Genomic DNA, 20493 nt, shown 5'->3' on the forward strand with positions numbered 1-20493 from the left:
GTAGAGGTTTTACAAAAAATGTTGGGAAAAAGTAATTCCAAAAGGAACGGTTTTAGGTAATGATTTAGAATACGAAGCCGATGATCTGATTTCGCTAAAGGAATTACAGGAAAAGCTACGAGCTTTAACGGATGTTTCGGCTATGCTCCAAACACTAAGTGAAAACGAGATAAATCCTAATGAAGTGAATAACTGGATTGAAAATTATGACAACTTGGCATTAGATGAGATAGAAAGCAACGAAATGCATTATAGCAGCAGCGAAGAATGTGAAGATGATGACGAAAATCAAAGAAGAGAGAAAGGAGTCAAAAATGATGAAGCAGTGAAGGGCTTCAATTTATGCTTAAAGTGGGCTGAAGAAAAACGAGTGCCATTGCATGATATTCTTGTTCTTCAAAGACTTAAAGAAATAGCTTTTCTGAAAAACCAAGAAAAAGTAAAGCAAGCAAAAATTACAGACTTTTTTAATTAGCTTTATTATGTACCTACTACATAGGAAACATGTAATTTAGTTTATCCTTTTAATTTGTATGTTTTTCTCGTTTATCACATATTTGTAGGCAATTTTTTAACTATAGACATATAATATTCCCTAATAAAAAACATATATGTACGTAAAAAGACATCATGTTTCAGTAATCCGAATTTTTCGTTAATCCGGATCACCGTCGTTTTTATTAGTCCGGACTATTGAGGCATTACTGTATAACGGAATAAAATTAAAAGAAAATATCCAACAAACGCTTGATCTGAAATTACAAATATTGCCATAGAATAGGTCAGAAGAATGCGAATGTTAGCAAACCGCGCCCGGTTAGAATTTTTTTTTAATTCCGTGGCGGCTAGACATCAAGTTTTTTACAAGAAAAAAATGCTGAAAGGCTCTAATATACAGGGTGGGGCATAGGAACTAAGTGTTTTTAGGTTGGATAGTACGCGGTCATTGGAAAAGGGAGGGGCGTACACCATGTATTCGCCTACGGCTCATGCGACAAGTTTCCCATTGATCAAAAAAGGACCATTTTACACACTTGTTACATAAATAACTATTTTGTATTGTATTGTAATGCCCATTCCAAAAAGTGAATTTACTAGGAACTCTCTTATTTATTCAAGCATTAAGATGTTTAACCATCTCCTAATTAATATAAAGTATGAATAAACTTTGATTTTTACCACTCCTTAAAAGTAAAGCATTTTATAGTCCTACCGAATATTTTGATTAGGACTGGGAATAAACCATGTGTGCTACAAGGTTTCTATGTTTTCTTTTTTTAACATTTTTAATTTTTTGTTTCTGCTTATAGTTTTCTTAAATATTTATGATGCTTCGATTTGCTACTTGTTATTACTTTAAAGATTTAGATTTTTCTTTTGAATCACTCTTTATGTGATGAATGATATATCTAATAGGAAGCTATGTCCATAAATACTTTGTATTTTGTGATAATAAAGCATGTTTTGATTTGATGAATGCAGATATAATTTTTAAAATAAATAGAGTCTGTGGATACAGTGAAGTTTTTGGGAGTTACTCTGGATCGCCCTCTGACCAACTGGCTTCCAGTAATTAGTTTGCTGTTCAGAGGAGAATAGTTGGAGTTCTTCCTACACAGACTACTGACTACTAAATCAGCCCTTAACTACAATTGGCAACCTGATGTAACATAAGTAATAGTTAACGAACCTTTCAAAAACCTCATTGATAATCTCCTCGTTGATCTTCTCAGGTAGTCCGCCCACGAAGACGGTTTTACAACCCGGAGGTCGGTCTCTGGTGGTAGGTGGAGGAGCATTGGGACTGGGTGGAAACAACGTGCAAGACTTATAGTGGATTATCTCTTTCACGGGGTTTATTCCGACCGGGTAATTCTCCTCGCCAGGAGTGATGATGTTAGAGGCAGTGGACATCATTTGAGGCACCTGTCAATAAGCGAGTGAGCAAAAATTAAACGAAACAACGAATCAATGAGGTACCATGTAACTGTTCATGCCGCCCATCAATGTTGGGTTCACGAACATGTTCATCATTACGTTGTCCATTTGGCCTAAGGCTTGGTGACCTAAAAGTAAGGTAAATTCATGAGTAAGCACCCTTAAGTGTAGTGAAAGTATGAGTTACTTTAGGAATGCTTATATTTGCCGATGATACATGTGTGTTTACAGTTGGAGTTAAATTCAAATTCAAAATAAATTTATTTATCAATAAAATTACAAACATAATTATCAATTTACATTTTTAATAAACCATCATGATAAATAGGACCATGCCTCGATTATGAAACCGTTAGCATAGGTACAAACCTGTGTAGCAAGGCCCTTTTTTAAAAAAGAATAATAATAAGTAACTATTAACCTGGCCAATATAAGTACTTTTCTTAATACAAATTTATGATAATACAGTTTTTGTTTTTTTTTTAACAGTAAAAGAAAAACCAGAGGGAGTTAGGTAGACGTGCAAAGGAAAACGTGGCATGTAAACAAATGCTACTTGTAAAGAAATTTTACCAAAGCCATATAAAAAAATGTATACAGCGATTTTCATGCTTTTTAACACCTCAATTGTATTTATTTCAAATTAAATATAACATTCCATTGCTGTTTTTCAAGGAGATAATTTTGAATATATTTTTTAAATACTCCTATTGAAAATTGTTTAACGTTGCTCGGGCAATTTATTCCAAAGTTGAGAGGCTTCAAAAACAAAAGATTTTTAAAAATTTGTGTTTCTATGCTGTGGGTCTTTAAATAAATTTATAAATCTAGTGTTTTTAAAATGTTATAAATAAAGGTGTAGATATGGCATTCTCTACGATTTTTCATATTTAAAATAAAATTGTTATTTAAGGAGAAATATGATTCATAAATGGTATTTTGAATGGAAAAAGCATACAGCAGTTTTGGAGTTTTTGTATAGAGTAAGCAGTTGTTTCAGTCAAGGAATCAGAATATAAAACATTACAGTAATCGAGCAAAGAGAGAACTAGTGAATTACATAAATAATATTTAATATTAGATGGTTATTTACCATACCGTTTTTTAGACCATATAGTTTTTTAGGCCTATATATGCAATTTCAAGTTTATTTTTGATATGAGTTTGAAATGTCAAAATACTCGCCCAGATTTTTGACCTCATTGACTACTGGTAGCTGAACATTTCGAATCTGTTCCTGAAAATTGGAAGAAACCTCAAAAGCACTTTTGCCACAACCCAGTATTATTATATAACATTTGCAAGCATTTAATTTTAAGTTGTGATCCTGTGAAAAGTTATCAATACTTTTTAAATCCTTATTAAATCTATCTATATCTGATTAAATCATCCCTATAAATGATAGAAGAAGGCTGAAAAAATGTGACGTTGCTGAAAAGGAGCTAAATGAGTTTTGGAATGGTGTTTTGCGAACTTCTCCTATTCAATATGAACTTTGTTGCAAATAGGTGACAATGTTTTAGAAACACAATTCAAGATAAAATTACAGTTGCAAATGATAAACAATTAATTGTTAATGTGCTATAAGAAAAAATAATAAACTAAAGAACTTCAAAAGTAAAAAATCCTATGCAAAGGTCACTGCCATCCCTTCTCTGAAGTCACATAGTTTTAGACCTTCAGCTCCTAAAAATATTCCTCCAGTGTTTTAGTACAGTCAATCTGTCATCAATTTCGAGAAAAATAGGCAAAATATTGGAATTTTACCAAAAGTTACAATCAAAAAGTTGCAATCCCTCCCCCCGTGCTTTTCAAAATTTTGAAAATCGATTTTTTGCGAAAACCGTGGGTAAAGTAAATTGCCTGCAGTTTTAATTCCAGGATCTTTCTTCACTGAAATTCTGTTTAAAATTAAAGATTTGTCTTCTAATATAGTGGCTTGTGATAATAGATCACTTTCCACATCTGAACAAACCTTTGTCCAAGACCTTAAAATCTTTTTGGGTGATATAAATATAGATATTTTGAGTAATTCAGCTGCTTCAAATACCTATTTGACCTCTCTTTTGTGTATACATCATACATTACTCATCAGGGTATTAGCTGATACCAAGTCCTGCATAAACCAACTTAAACCTATTTTCAGCAGTAATAAATAATAACGCAACTGACCACTTACCAATCTTTTTGCAGCTTTTTAATCAAACTAATAAATAATGTGAATAAAACTATTACAAAATTCGACCACAAAAAATTAAAAAACTTGGGAAGTCAAGAGTTTTGGACTCCTGTTGTTACAGAAAAAGATCAAAATTACAACCTTTTTAGTTATATGTAATGAGAGATGCAAAAAATCTGACAATATTAAAATTAAAAGTGATGTGAAAATTAAACCTCCGATTTACAATAAATTACCTGTAGAGACACAAAACTTATTTAATAACTTAACAATAATTATAAATAAAGCAAAATCTAGGTACTTGAGTGAAATTATCAATGCCAATACGCATTCGAGACAAAAATCTGATGCTTTTAGATGATAATCATAAGCATTTACATAGTATAAAGCAGATGCCAAATTATTGCAATGATACTTCATAGAAGTAGAACAAAAAATCGCCAATAAAAGTAGTAATTACCAAAATGAAAGTAATCCATGTTTTAATTACTTCAATAAACTTGAAAGTTGAAAAAAACTTAAGGGAGTGTACTTGAGTACAGACCCTTATTCTTAGTAGACTCACTTCTTCTCCTTATAGACTTACTTCTTATACCTTACTAGAGTAATTCAGGATAATGGTACCGGCCTGTGCCAGTACCCAGGCTAAAGGTTAAATTAATATGTTTAAAGAATCGAATCACAAATATTTTGATGCTTTCTTTGAAACCGAACGATTAATTGAAATAAATATAAATTTTAAAAACATTATCCCAGAATCGTTGTTAAAAATGATAATAATAATTATTATTATTGATCGTCCGCGTGGAACCAGACTAATTATATCATTATGATTAAATAACAGCATACTGGGAAAAAATAATGATTGTTTAGTACTGCTGTGTGAATAATATCGAAGTAACAGATATATGTATATTGAAAAAAATTAAATTTTATATTTAGAATGATTTAAAAATGCCTGGAAGTTTGGAAGACGATTGTCGACTTTTTCTTGATAATTTCAACAATCTTGGAATAATCCTTTCAGGCTTTTTTTTATTGCTTTTAATTTCTAGACAATTTAAAGTAATTTTAGTCTATTCCAGGCACTGAAATTACTTAAATGCCTGTAATATACTAAAAAAAGGAATATCAGTAATCTTTTTATGTATTTATGTTAGAGCATTCTTTTTAATTTGCATTTCTTCAGAAAAATTGGGTTCTGGTACTTTTTTATGTCTAGTGTTTCTTATAAATTTTAATTCATTTTGCTCTAAATTCTTACAGTTTTATCAATTTGTGAAAAAAAAAATACACAGCATGGTTTTTTTCACAAATTGCATCACTAATTCCACGCATTTGAACGATTTAAGTGCCTCGAATGATCCTTTAAATACTCAAAGAGTATTGCCCTTATTAATAAAATTTTGAAAATATTTAATTAATTCGAACTTTGAGCATGATCACGATCATAAGAATCTTGATGAAGGGTATCCACAATCACTATATTTATTAATCGGATCCGCGTATTATTTTTACGGGTGTTGACAGATAAATTTGGAAAAAACTACAAAAGTGTGATTTTTTTTTACTTTCTTTTGAACTAAACTCCATAGCAACTGAGTGAAGATCACAAGATAAATTCAAATATTTAAAAAGTACCTTTTAAGAAAAAGAATAATTTGAAATAAAGCATAAAAGGAAAGTTGCATTTTATATTAAAAGAAGTCAAAAAATCAGTTTTTTTTCTGCCCCTTATTAATATAAAAATTGCCTTAAATGCCTGGAAGAAATAAACAATTATTAACAGTTATGATGGAAACTGAGTAGAATTTTGGACTCCAAAATTTAGTTAAAAAATATCGATACCTCGAAAACTACCATCAGGAAATACGACCTTCTGAATGGTCTCATTGGATTCAGAAAGGCAAAACATTTGAGTACCGAAAGGATTATTCCAGGCATTTCCAAATGCACTCAAATGCCTGTAATAAAATCTTGAAATTACTTAAATTCAAAAACAAAGTCTTAGAGTCATTAAGATTCCCTTTAAGTACTTTTGAAGCATTATGTCATAATTGAAAATCATAATGATATAGTGCTTGAATTTATAGTTTATAAAGTCACATACAGTGTGGTGACTTTAACTGGAATAAATTCAGTTAAAACTAATAAAAATTTATCTCGCAAAATTCCTGAGACCCGTCGATTTTTGTTTATTTTTTTTTCACATTTCAAGATAGTTTTTGTATTTTTTCACCTACAGGGGGGGTCCAAATTAACCCCAACTTATTTTTTTCAAATGGAAAGCAACTTTTTTTAAACTCTCATTGAAAAAAGCCCTTTTTCTTGATTAAATTGCCATATACTTTTGTGATTATCTAAAGGAGAAATACGAAAAAAAAATAAAAACCATTAAATTATAAAAAGTTGCGTTTAATGTATAAGATGCTCAAAAGGAGCACCATTTACTTGTTGGCAAAGCCCAAGACGATAATAAAATTCGTTTCTGACATTTTCTAATACTTCTGAAGATATTTGTCGGATTTCTTGCCTAATACGTTCTTTGAGTTCGTCTAGGTTTCCTGGTTTGCATAATGTGGGGGAGCACCATCTTGTTGCATCCAGATTCTTTCATCATACAAATCTGGATCGAACTGACTCGGATATAAGGCACGTAAGGCTGGAACTGTTTATGTTCAAGAAATTCTAGATATCTTTCCCCAGTTAAAGTATAATTGAAGAATATGGGCCCTATAACTTGCCTGCCAATTATGCCAGCCCAAACATTAATTTTCTGGGGATATTGTGTATTAGTTTCCCTTAGCCAGTGTGGGTTCTCGTCAGACCAGTAGCGACAGTTCTGCTTATTAACATGGCCATTTAGGGTGAATGTAGCCTCATTAGAAAAAAGGATCCACTCCGAAGATATGCGATTTTCGTCAATGGCGTTCATCATTAATTCACAGAACTGAACTCTGCGATCTGGATCGTCTTCCAATAACTCTTGAACGGGTTGCATTTTATAAGGTCGTTTGTTTGCACTTTTTAAAATTTTTAGCACAGATTTATGATGAATAGAGTTTTCGCGAGCTACTCCTCTGGCTGCAGTTACCGGATTTTCTTCCATCGCTAACAATACATTTAATTGGGTGTTTTCATCGATTTTAGAAGACCTTTGTCTTGAAACATCCCTCACGTGCCCAACTTCTCGAAATCTGCTTTCGATTTTACTAACCGTACCTTGGTTAATAGGTGGCAAATCTGGATATTTCTGCCTGAATAAGTGGACAACCTCTAGCTGAGTACGACTTCTGTCCCCATAACCAATCATCATTAAGATTTCAATCTTGTGGGATTCGGATAAATAAGGCATTTTTTCAATATAAGTTAACTTATTTAACAACTGGTTGAAATTCACTTTAACAGTGACACTACAACAATGTCAGGAATGTGAAATCTTGAAATGTGAAAAAAATTAAAAAAATCGACGGGTCTCAGGAATTTTGCGAGATAAATTTTGATTAGTTTTAACTGAATTTATTCCAGTTAAAGTCACCACACTGTATAAACGTGTACAGAAAATTTAGACAATAATAAAAAAATAAAAATTAGATTTTTCTTCTATTTTTAAGAACATCATTGAGGGTCGTGATGAAATGCTGGTTATCATATGGAATATTTAGGAATTGAGAGCGAAATAGAGAAATAAAATTGTTTATTAAAGATATTTTGTTAATTTATAATTAATACTTCATAATTAATTTATACTATACTTCATAATTAATTAATTAATTTTAAAGATACTTTCTTTCTTCTGAAGGAAGTCTTTTCACCACAAAATAAAATGTCAATTTTAAGCAATTTTGTCAATATTCATTGTGAGAATATTTATGTTTTTGATTTTTTGTTGATTGATCGGTAAAAATAAGTGTTAAGACCTCATCAAAATGCATCACTAAGACTACTTTTTTTTACTTTTTTTAAATGTATTTATCGTGAATATAGTTATTAGGTACAGTAAAAAAGTGCTTACTACTGTTGATAAAAACTAATACCTATAACCTACATAAAAAACTATACCTAGACAAAATAAAACAAGGAAAAAAAAACTATACATCTAAATAATATTTTAAAACTTAACAGATATAAAGACTAATAATTCATTTTAAAAACTTTATTTGTTTTACAGAAGAATTTATCTCATTTAATTATCATATGGTTACATTCTTCTAACATTTATAGGTGAACAATCAGTTTTATTAGTAGAGAACAGTATATTGTGATTTATTGTTAGATGATTATATTAATATTATTTATAAGGAAGCAGCCTTTATATTTAAAGTGATTTACAACATACTTACAGATAAAAAGGGAGCTGAATGTAAATTTATCCTATTATTCAGTCGCTGAATTTTAAAACAAATTAACATAACAGTATAGGAAATCATGTATGCATATACAGGATGATTAATGATCGATGGTACGAAGCATTTTTCTGAAAATTTGGTAAGTATGGTAATAGACTACATGGTTCAACACTGCAGCGTTGCCGCTTATATAGAAAAATTGCAACACCTTTGATTTTTTAAATGGAACACCCTATATATTTTTAAATAATTTAATTCCCTGTTTCATTTTGAAAACCAAGGGATAACTAATTGTTTATTTCTCAGCTATTTAAGTTCCTCAAATTGTTAACATCACTTTAAGAGACCATCTTAATTAACTCTTTATAGTCTGATTTAATGAGCATTATGCAGGGTCGTTGAAAATTAAATTAAAATTTTTCATTTGCTAAAATGGCGATTTTCAATCTCAAAATCAATGTTTTTGAATAAAACACCCTATATTTTATCTAATTTTCTAATAGGCAGCTAAAATACCATTAATTTAATATAACACATTCCTATACCTTAATATAGCCACGTTTTAGAAATAAATACTTATTTTCATCAAATTTGATCATTTTATACATTTTTATTTTGTAAATTACTTAGCTATGTCACAATGGTTTAATAAATGACAGTGATTTTTTAGTTATAGTTTTACCGTTATGTTTTATAATAAACTTAATTTAAAGAAAAGGAACATGTAGAAAATTTAACACATTGTATTTAGATTTTCAACCAATGGACAAAAAAAAACTATTTTTACTACAAAATACTTCGTTAATTATAGGTAAAAGTAAAAAAAAGTATTATTATAGGAAATTTTTGAAATGATCCTGAAATATGTGTTCAGTTAGATAAAGTACTTTAAGAACATGTATAGAAAGTTTTGGAATTTTGTTGCCATTGTTTTTTGAGTTGAGAGGCATTTTGGAAATTTAAAAAATAAAAATTGATCACTAAAAAACGCTAAAACAGGTGTGTGGTTAAATTATTTCAGGAATATGTAGGTACGGAGATTTTCAGATTTTTTTTTTCACGGACGGGCATTTTATGAAATTTCAAAAAAATAAAATCGGCCTCTCTAAATTTTTTTTTTTTTAATTCTGTAAATTTTTTTAAATTTCCTAAAATGGGCGCTCAATTAAATTAACTTAGAAAAACGTTTCGAAATTTTATTTTTCCAACAATAATTTTTTTTCTCGAAATAATAATTTTTTGAAAAACGCTTAAATAGATGTCTAGTCAAATTATTCCAGGAATATGTGTAGAGTTTCAGAATTTAACTTTCACTGGTTTTTGAGTTATAAACATTTTAGGAAATTTTTGAAAAAAAAAATCGATCTTTCCAAAAAATATTTTTTTCTCAAAATTCTGTACACTTTTTTAAAAACGTTGAAGCTTGTGTCCAGTCAAATTATTCTGGGAATATGTATAGAAATTTTCAAAAATGTATTTCGACTGTTTTTTGAAATATGGGCATTTTACTCAAAATTTTATTATTTTTTTAAAAAACGCCGAAAAAGGTGTGTAGTTAAATTATTCCAGGAATTTGAATATACAATGTTTAACAATTTAAGTGTGTTATGTATATTTTTAATAATTTATGTTCTAGATGTTCTATTGACATACATATCAATCAATCAATCAATCAATATATGCTTTATTGTCATAAAAGTAAATTTGTTGACAAAGCTGTACAAAAGAAAAACATATACACAAACATGTAAAAAGGTTATTTAGCATGCTATGGTCCATCATCCTAAAGGCATTCTGCTTCCATGAATATGGTTTACCTATACCGGTAAAACCAACAACATCCCCATTCTTCAGAAATACTCCTCCAAGACTCTGAACCAAAACATACAAAGCTAATGTAATGTCAAGAGTATCAATATGTATAACACAAACAGATGTTATTCACTCCCGAAATATACAATTTTATTAAATGTAAAACTGTTAAAAAAAAAATATATTAATCACAGAAATAAATTTAGGCGAAATGATATGGTATAAAAAAAATATAAAGAATATACCTAAAGTCCTGCAACAAAAAGGTAAAAATGACTAAAATCTATCCGACAAAAATTCAGTTATTTTATAATAGCCCTTTGCAACTAAGAGTTTTTTAACACGTTTTCTAAAAAGTTTCCAGCTACCTATACCTTTCAAATCTGCAGGAAGATTATTAAAGAGTTTTTTACCATCAAATATAAAAGTTCTTTTGATCAGTGAACTTGTAGGCATAGGCAAGAGCACATCATTAGCTCGTCGACTGCTATATTCATGCCTATTAGTTGTGTTCACTAAATTTCTTATAAACGAGGCAAACATATTCCAATATAAATAAGGCAGGAAGGGTTAGGATTTTATGAGTGATAAATAGCTGTTTGCAAGACTCTCTCATACTCACATTACACAGACGTCGGATCGCTCTCTTTTGCAAAATAAATAATAAATAAATAAACCTTAAAAATTATTTTCGTCTAAGTTGTTTAGAATGTGATCTTCCAAAAAGACATTATTTAAATTGCATTTAAAGTTCATAACACTACTTTTTGAGATATTTAAACACAGTTTGTTGGAATCACACCATTTCTTGATTTCAACAATATCTCTGTTAACTGTGGTATTTAGATTCATTGCACTCGTGTCATGCCATAAAATTGTTGAATCATCCGCAAACTGAATGAATTTACCTGAGATCCTAAGATTGGCCATGTCATTAATATAAATGAGGAATAGAAGTGGCCCAAGAACTGAACCCTGAGGAACACCATGAGTCACAAGCTGCTCCCTTGAAAGGGCACCATCCACAGAAACACTCTGCATTCTAGTATGCATATAAGACCCAAACCACTAAGCCAGACCTCTGAATCCATACCGCTGAAGCTTCCACAGCAGTATTTCGTGACTAACACAGTCAAATGCTTTGGTCAAGTCACAAAACACTGCTGCAGCAATATCACCACTGTTCAAGCTCAAAAATAAGGACTCATAGAATGAAAAGATTGCATCTGATGTGCCCTTGGCACTTTGAAACCCAAATTGCTCCGATCTTATAATTTGCTTTTCAGCTAAATATGACATAAGTCGCTTTTTAACCAATTTCTTGATGATTTTTGAAAGGGTGGAAAGCAATGCTATTGGTCTGTAAGAAGAGGGTGATTTTGAAGCTCCCCCCTTAAACAAAAGCATGATTCTGGCTACTTTAAGACAATTGGGAAATTGGCCATTATTTAAAGAATGATTAATTGCAGATACAAGTACCTCCAGTGCCGAATCATCAATCCTCCAATACCAATACGTAGCACATATTGCTAAATAAATATATATATATTATTTATATTTAATTTTTACTGGTTTTTTAGTTAGTTATGGACATTTTGTATATTTTTTAAATAAAAAATCGATTCCTCCAAAACAATTTTTTTTTCACAAAACCCTATTAATTTTTTACAAAACACTGAAATAGGTGTCTAGTTAAATAATACTTGGAATATGTGTAGAATTTTTCAGAACTTTATTTTTACTGATTTTTGAGATATGGGACTTTTGTGAAATTTTGAAAAATCGAGCCTCTCCAATTTTTTTTCAAAACCCTGTACCAATATTTTTTAAAAAACAGTAAAGTATAAACTGTCATTTATTATACCATTGTGCCATTTTCATAGGGAATGTTATATAGGAATATGTTATATTAAATTAAAGGTATTTTAACGGTCCATCAAAAAAAAATTTAATATAATGTTGTTCTATTTAAAAAAAAAGAACAGTTCACCATTTTAGTAAATGAAAGATATACTCAAGATCGTCGATATAGGACGTTAATCAAGATCGTCTCTTAAAGTGACCTTTAAAATTTCAGCTTTTTAGGAACCTAAATAGCTGAGAAATAAACAATTAGTTGTCCCTTGGTTATTAACAAAAAACACGGAATTTTAAGGAAGATTGGTATAGAGAAGTATGATTAAAAAAGACACAAAATAAAGCAGGGAGTCAAAATATATAGGGTGTTTTATTTAAAAAATCAAAGGTGTTGCCATTTTTCTATACAAGGTGCTATTTGCTATTTCCGAAACTATAGGAGATACGAGGGCAATTAAATTAGAAAAAAGTTGCCAATTTTGATGCTTATTCTAAATCCTTTTACAGCGTTGCAAAATGTTTATTAGTTTGTGAATTACAGGGTGATTTATAAAAAAACGCCAAATTTTATTTTAATTATTATTTCCAAAACTATTGGTTTTAGAAACTTATTTTTAATTACAAAGTTTTATAATTTTTTGTGCTCTACAAAATTTCACCTGTAATTTTTTGTATGACATTTGGTTTCTTGGCAACGCCTATCAACTTCTTTTTTTTTTTTAAATACGAACCTGCATTTTTTATAACTTATTTTGAAAACAATTTTTATTCCCCTTAAAAATGATGCACCTCATTCATATGTTTCTCAACGTTTCAACGTATTAATAACCATCATCAGGAATTTTTCCTTAGTGCGGATCTGACTTTTTTAATTGCTAAAAACTTAAATACTTTTAAATTTTTATTCTTTTCCTTATGTTTTAAAATGTAATTAATTAAAAGCTTAAGCTTATTAAACTAGTGGTTATTTGTGTTACCCTATGAACCCTAATATTAAAAAATGTGGTTTTAAATTATGATACTTATTGATATTATCCGTTCAATTTAGTTGGCTGTGACAGTAGTTGAAGTCTGCGTTGTCATGATTATCAAACAAAAATTAATATTTTTGACAGAACTCATCAAGCTTTCGCGCCAGTTTTTATTCATGTTAATATTTGTTGGATTGGTAATAACGGTCCTATAAATTGGCCCGCAAGATCGCCTGACATAACACCCATGGATTTTTCCATATAGGGTTTTATTAAGAACCAGGTTTATCAAACTACGACTCAAAATTTAGAGGGCCTAAGTTTAAAAATAAGGGAAGCGTGCAATAAAATTTCAATTTATTCAACAACATTCAAAGAAAAATTATAGCCAATGCGCGCAAATGCTTATATTGTTTATTAAAAATAAATTTATTATAAAGTTAGTCAGATCATTGTTGTAATATTTATTTTTTTTTTAATTACCTCCTTTTAATATTTATGTTTAACACTTAGAAGCAATAATGTTATTCAGCAGATGATTATTGAATAAATAAATTGATGACAGCTAAGCAAGTAGGACACTCTTTAAAAATTATTTAAAAAACCAAGCAATTTTGTGTCTAAAATGAAAATATTATTAATATTACCACTTTTATATTATTTTAGTGTTTTTACATATTTTTAAATACCAACCAAAAAAATTAACTGTTTGCTGTATTAATACGTTGAAATTAATGAACGTATGAATGAGATACATCTATAAAAAATGCTTTTAAAATAAGTTATAAAAAATACAGGTCCGTATTTAAAAAAAAAGAAGTTGACAGCTGTTGCCAAGATGAAGTTTTGTAGACCACCAAAAATTATAAAACTTTGTAATTAAAAGTAAGTTTCTAAAATCAATATTTAAAAAAATAATAATTCTAACAAAATATGGCGTTTTTTATAAGTCACCCTGTAACTCACGAACTAAAAAACATTTTGCAACGCTGTAAAAGGATTCAGAATAAGCATCAAAATTGGAAACTTTTTTCTAATTTAACCGCCCTCGTATCTCATATAGTTTCAGACATAGCAATAGCCACACATAGCAAATAGGACACCCTGTATGAGCGGCAACGCTGCAGTGTTGAAGATATTTTTGACCGATAGAGCATTGTCTGTTACGATGGTTACCAAATTTTCATACGTTCCGTTTTCTATATACGGCTAAAGTACTATCGATCGTGAATCACCCTGTTTGCTTACTATTATCTTAAATAAAAAATTATTTATCCTGCTTGAATTTTCCTTAAAATAGCCCAAAGACGGTTAGCTTACTACTTCAATTTTAGGCAATTCATTAATTTAAAAAAAATATATTCCAGGCAGTTGATTTCTGTAGGACCAATAGACAAAAATGACGCCAATCAAAGCATCTTACTTAAATTAAAAAAAGAAAAATAATAACAACCGATCAGCCGAGTGGAACCCGGCTAATTACATTATTAAGATTAAATAACCACAAAAATGATGCTTGTTTAGTACCGCTGTACCAATAACACCGTACTCTTCCCGGTAACGGATATACATTTAGATTCCAAATAACAAAACAATAACAGACTGGCTAATCTCCAGGGATGCTACGTAAACCGAAATTAGTTAGTACTAGGCAATAAGTGACACCATAGCAGAACCCGAATCGACAATTAAATTCCGACTAAAAAAAAAAACGTTTTCAGAAGAATCCCTCGGGAGCGTTTTGAGGAGGGCATGTGGTGCTTATAAAACGGCACGACGTGATTTAATTCGGTTACAGTCGATGACCATACACCACTTTGTTGTGATAATTCACATCCGATTTTTGTTCATCTCGTACCGGTTTGTGCATTTTGTTGTTGATTGTGTTGGTGGTGGTACTAGAGTGAAGATTTTTTACGAGGTAATTCATTTTATGTTATCTGCTAAGTATTTAAATAAATCGAAAATGTATGTTATATTGAGGCATTTATTGTCAAAAAATGCCTCAGACCCTCACCGCTTTTAAAAACTATTTATTGTGTGATTCATAATAAAAATTTTGATAAGATGCTATTTTAAGAAGTTTATTTCAATGGCATGATAAGGCGGCCGTGTTATTGTATTAATAAATAAATGTTAAATAATTGGATTGTATGAAATTTTAACAAATGTCAAAGTTTGGACCACGATCGTGGAAAAACTATGACATATTTCTTTATAATTCCCATAGTTTTTGCATATTCTCGTCATTTTGATGCCATCTACAAGGTTATACCCCTTATAGTTCTCAAGATCTGACGCATTTTTGATTATTCAATCATCAAAATTGCAAAAAAAAAATTAATTAAATTAAGGCATTTTTATATTGTGTGCCAAACAAAAAATCTAAAATTATTTTAGCGTCTATCCCACGTATTTGAATGACTTATCATATTCCATTTAAAGGATCTCCAGGTAATCTAATTGAGTTTCAGACTTTAAAATTTTTTTATTATTTTTTTTTTATTCTAGACAATCTAAAGTAATTTTAGGATCTATCCAAGGCATTCGAATAACTCAAGTGCCTAGGATAAACCTCTTAAGTACCCAAAAGTATCTTCTAGACATTTGAAGCTAATTTAATTGAGTATTGAACTTTGTTTTTTAATCCTAAACAATCTAAAGTAATGTTATGGTCTATTCCAGGCATTCAAATCACTCAAGTGCCTGGAATAATCATTTAGGTACTCAAAATCATCTTCCAGGCATTTGGAGCTAATTTAATTGAGTATTGAACCTTATTCTTTAATTCTAAATAATCAAAAGTAATTGTAGAGTCAATCCAAGGCATTTAAATGACTCAAGTGCCTGGAATAATCATTTAAGTACTCAAAAGCATCTTCCAGGCATTTGGAGCTAATTTAATTGAGTAAAGAACTTTATTCTTTAATTCTAAACAATCAAAAGTAAATTTAGAGTCTATCTGAGGCATACAAATGACTCAAGTGCCCGAAATAATCATTTAAGTACTCAAAAGCATCTTCCAGGCATTTGGAGCTAATTTAATTGAGTAAAGAACTTTATTCTTTAATTCTAAACAATCAAAAGTAAATTTAGAGTCTATCTGAGGCATTCAAATGACTCAAGTGCCTGAAATAATCATTTAAGTACTCAAAAGCATCTTCCAGGCATTTGGAGCTAATTTAATTGAGTAAAGAACTTTATTCTTTAATTCTAAACAATCAAAAGTAATTTTAGGATCTATCCGAGGCATTCAAATGACTCAAGTGTCTGGAATAATCATTTAGGTACTCAAAAGCATCTTCCAGACATTTGGAGCTAATTTAATTGAGTAAAGAACTTTATTCTTTAATTCTAAACAATCAAAAGTAAATTTAGAGTCTATCTGAAGCATTCAAATGTCTCAAGTGCCTGGAATAATCATTTAAGTACTCAAAAGCATCTTCCAGGCATTTGGAGCTAATTTAATTGACTAAAGAACTTTATTCTTTAATTCTAAACAATAAAAAGTAAATCTAGGGTCTATCCCAGGCATTCAAATGACTTAAGTACCTGGAATAATCATTTAAGTACTCAAAAGCATCTTCCAGGCATTTGGAGCTAATTTAATTGGATAAAGAACTTTATTCTTTAATTCTAAACAATCAAAAGTAATTTTAGGACCTATCCGAGGCATTCAAATGACTCAAGTGTCTGGAATAATCATTTAGGTACTCAAAAGCATCTTCCAGACATTTGGAGCTAATTTAATTGAGTAAAGAACTTTATTCTTTAATTCTAAACAATCAAAAGTAAATTTAGAGTCTATCTGAAGCATTCAAATGTCTCAAGTGCCTGGAATAATCATTTAAGTACTCAAAAGCATCTTCCAGGCATTTGGAGCTAATTTAATTGAGTATTGAACTTTATTCTTTAATTCTAAACAATCAAAAGTAAATTTAGAGTCTATCCGAGGCATTCAAATGACTCAAGTGTCTGGAATAATCATTTAGGTACTCAAATGTATCTGCCAGGCATTTGGAGCTGATTTAATTGACTATAGAACTTTATTCTTTAATTGTAAACAACCAGAGAGCATTTAAGTTGCAAAAATCGGCACTCAGAATTCTAGAAAACAAAAAACCAACAGATAGTTGTAGACCTTTATTCAAAAATTTAAAAATCATGACAACGCCTGGCCTATACATTCACCAATGTCTGATATTTGCCAGAACATACTCTTTTAGATTTAGCACAGTAAATAGTAGGCACTTATATGACACCAGACATGGGGGAAATCTTTTACTTCCACAACACAGGCTTAGTCTGACCCATAAGGGCTATATGACTAATGCCATAAAACTTTTTAATGCAATACCCGAAACCACAAAACAACTACATTTAAATAGATTTAAGCAAGTAACGAAAAACCTGATTTTGGAGATCTGTCCATACTCATTGGAAGAATTCTACAATAGTCTTTAACCTAGTCTATCAACATTTATCGAATACTATACTTTTATACCTGTATAACAAATGTTTCATACATACTTGTGAGCATTTCTAATGCATTTCTAAACCAAAATTGTATTTTGTTTAATTTTATTTTTTTTTTATTTACTAAGTTATGTAGGTAAAACTCTGATAGATTAATGTCTCCCTTTGTGCACTGTATTATTGGCGTTTGACAGTCTATACCTTTTGACGATGCTAAGCTGTTGGATGTATTTGAGCAAATAAAGAAGTATTATTATTATTATTATTATTATTAAAGTAATTTTAGGGTCTATCCCAGGCATTTGAATAACTCAAGTACCTGGTATCATCCTTTAAATACTTAAAAGTGTTGTATTTTTTTGTCATACCCCTTATAGTTTTTGAGATCTGGATTTTTGTACTCAACAAAATTTTCAAAGTTGCAAAATCCTTTTACTACCAAAAAATAATTAAATTATATAGTGTAATAAACAAAAAATATGAGTATAAGAAATCTTGCAAATACATACACATGTAGTATAATGCTTTCTCAATTTCTTCAATCAGTGCCAACCACAATGGTGCCTTATTCATCAAAAGGTATATTATCTCTGTGCCATTTAAATATACACCAACTTAACTAATGTAATTTAATTCAATTTAGTGTCAACTTATATATAGGTCCATTGAGCATTGTACAGTAGTAAATTTCCATATGTTATTCATTTTATAACAGTATGTGGTGTTTTTTCAGGCCACCGATATGGCGTCCGATAGTCTCGAGCTGACTTCCTTGTTGGACTTTTTACCATTTGAGGAAGACACTTTGGACTGTTCATTCGAAGGATTTAAAAGTGACGCGGACAATAAAATTGACTATACCGTTATCAATGGTGACGATAAATTTTTGGACAGTATTATTAAGAGTTTATTGGACAATAATGAGCAAGATTCTTGTGTGGACTTGGACACTCTTTTGGACAGCAGCTCCTCTTTGGACCAGTACCCTCTGTCAGTGCTCGGGGTGGACTTAAACCTACACTCACATTCAAGTTTCACAGACTGTTTGGACTTGGAACAACCCAGTGAGTTTTCAGTGAACAACTCTTTGGATTACAGTTTCGTTTTTAACGAGCATACGCGGGAACCCCAACAGGATATCGCCAACATGTTCCCTCACATGAACGACGAGAGAAACCGACGAAGACGGAACTTATTATACGAAGCGACTTGCCCTACAACCACAAAACCCAAAAGTCACAAAAGAAATGACCATTATCACCATCATCACAACTACAAATTACCCTCAAATGATGATGAGAAATATCTCACTTGCCCCATAGTGGACTGTCAAAAGATCTATGCAAAGTCTTCGCATCTGAAGGCACATCTCCGAAGACACTCTGGTGAGAAACCTTTTGTGTGCAATTGGGCCAATTGTACCTGGAGATTTTCGCGATCAGATGAACTGGCACGTCATAAAAGGTCCCACTCAGGCATAAAACCTTATAAATGTGAGTTGTGTGAAAAGGCTTTTGCCCGATCCGACCATTTGGCGAAACACAGGAAGGTGCACAAGAAGAGATTGGCGCAGAGTGGGAGTCACCATATCAAAAAGCGAACAAGATAATTCTGGTGACATTGAATGGTAAAAAAAATGAGATTAAAGTGTGACGGCCAGTGTGTCTGGTCGGTGATGATAAGGAAAAATGCTCTTAGGATAATAGAGGCAATATTAATTGTAAATGGTTGAATTTGTTTTATAGTAAAACTTATGGCATGGATTTTTTTTTATATTTTGATAATAAAGTGAATAATTATGGAGGCTGATGAGTTTCTTTAACCATTTGGCAATTAATGAGTAGTTTTTTGATGGATTGCAAAAATGTTGATACTATCAATGGCTTTACAAACATCAAAATATTTTGAAAATTCATGTAATTATTTTATTCATGTTTATTTCATAAGTGTCTTTACCGAGAAGGTCCTTGTAAGAAGTTCTTCTACAGGTAAAAAAATTTTAATATATTGAAAACTTATACAACAATTAAATTGATTTGAGTTTCATATGAAAGCTGTTGAAGTTCTTAATCAAAAAGTACCTTCTCAACATTACAATTTTTGAGTTATTCATGCATTTTTCAACTTCTTAAAATGAACCATATTTTCTTACCCATCATAAAAACATTAGCATCACTACTAGGAGGAACCACGTCAATGGTACTGGACATATTAGAATCAGAATCATGAAAAGATCTGTCTCGACTCCTTGCCCTTCTTCTTCTATCTGGACTGTAGTCTCCTCCTCTATAGTCTCTATCTGCACTAATGTTACCTGTGGAGATCCATTATAAATAACTCACTAAGATAGAAAGTGATTTACTAACTAAACCAAAATGAGAATCATACATGATGTAAAATGTGAGTTTAAAGGTGTTGTGTCTAAGCTATTCACTTGCAACAACTGTTATATTGAATTATGTGTAAATAAGAAGGTGAAAAGTTTATTGCTTTACCTCGAGTCTCACTTGAAGCCATTCTGGACATAATTATATTAAAAAGTTATTAAAAAAAAACTAATAATTGTTAAGGATGAAGGGCAGGCTATTGATTGTAATTAATTGTATGAACCTTAGTAATGGTTAGTAGGTTTTATGCATTTCTTTATGTTCTATCCGTTTCAGTACCTTACAAGAGGGTTTTTACTATTATTTTATTCGCCTAGTAATGAAATTAATAATAATAATTATTATTATTATTATTGCACAATACTAAGTTAAAAATTTGTGCAAAATCAGGTGATAATGACAGTAGTGACAGACAGATGCCACTCATGACAGTTGTCAATAATGACAAATAAGGTTTGGAATCATCGATATTTTATGATGCTCTTGTGATTTCGTTTATTTATGGAGTTTTCGACGCGCACATA

At 30.5% G+C, this 20493-nt stretch overlaps 2 protein-coding genes across 3 annotated transcripts in view; one reads left to right on the forward strand and one right to left on the reverse strand.

The window, feature by feature from the left end:
- Positions 1-20374, reverse strand: part of LOC126750086 (ecto-NOX disulfide-thiol exchanger 2) — a 53725-nt gene extending 33351 nt beyond the window's left edge. The window contains exons 1-4 of one of the 2 annotated variants that reach the window (XM_050459589.1): positions 20249-20374; positions 19735-19896; positions 1981-2066; positions 1691-1926 (exon numbers count right to left, since the gene is read on the reverse strand). In XM_050459589.1, the coding sequence (XP_050315546.1) occupies positions 1691-1926; positions 1981-2066; positions 19735-19792 (380 nt within the window). In that variant the 5' untranslated portion in view covers positions 19793-19896; positions 20249-20374. Of the gene's footprint in view, positions 1-1690; positions 1927-1980; positions 2067-19734; positions 19897-20077 lie in introns of both variants that reach the window. The other variant, XM_050459588.1, reaches the window with a different exon arrangement.
- LOC126750090 (zinc finger protein 583-like) lies at positions 14691-19386 on the forward strand. Its single transcript, XM_050459595.1, has 2 exons — positions 14691-15027; positions 18316-19386. Exons 1-2 carry the CDS (start codon positions 14908-14910, stop codon positions 19189-19191), a joined length of 996 nt encoding a protein of 331 aa, XP_050315552.1. The 5' UTR covers positions 14691-14907; the 3' UTR covers positions 19192-19386.
- Positions 20375-20493: the final 119 nt, after the last annotated feature.

This window comes from Anthonomus grandis, chromosome 2 (genome assembly GCF_022605725.1).
Source record: "Anthonomus grandis grandis chromosome 2, icAntGran1.3, whole genome shotgun sequence".
NCBI classification, from domain to species: domain Eukaryota; kingdom Metazoa; phylum Arthropoda; class Insecta; order Coleoptera; family Curculionidae; genus Anthonomus; species Anthonomus grandis.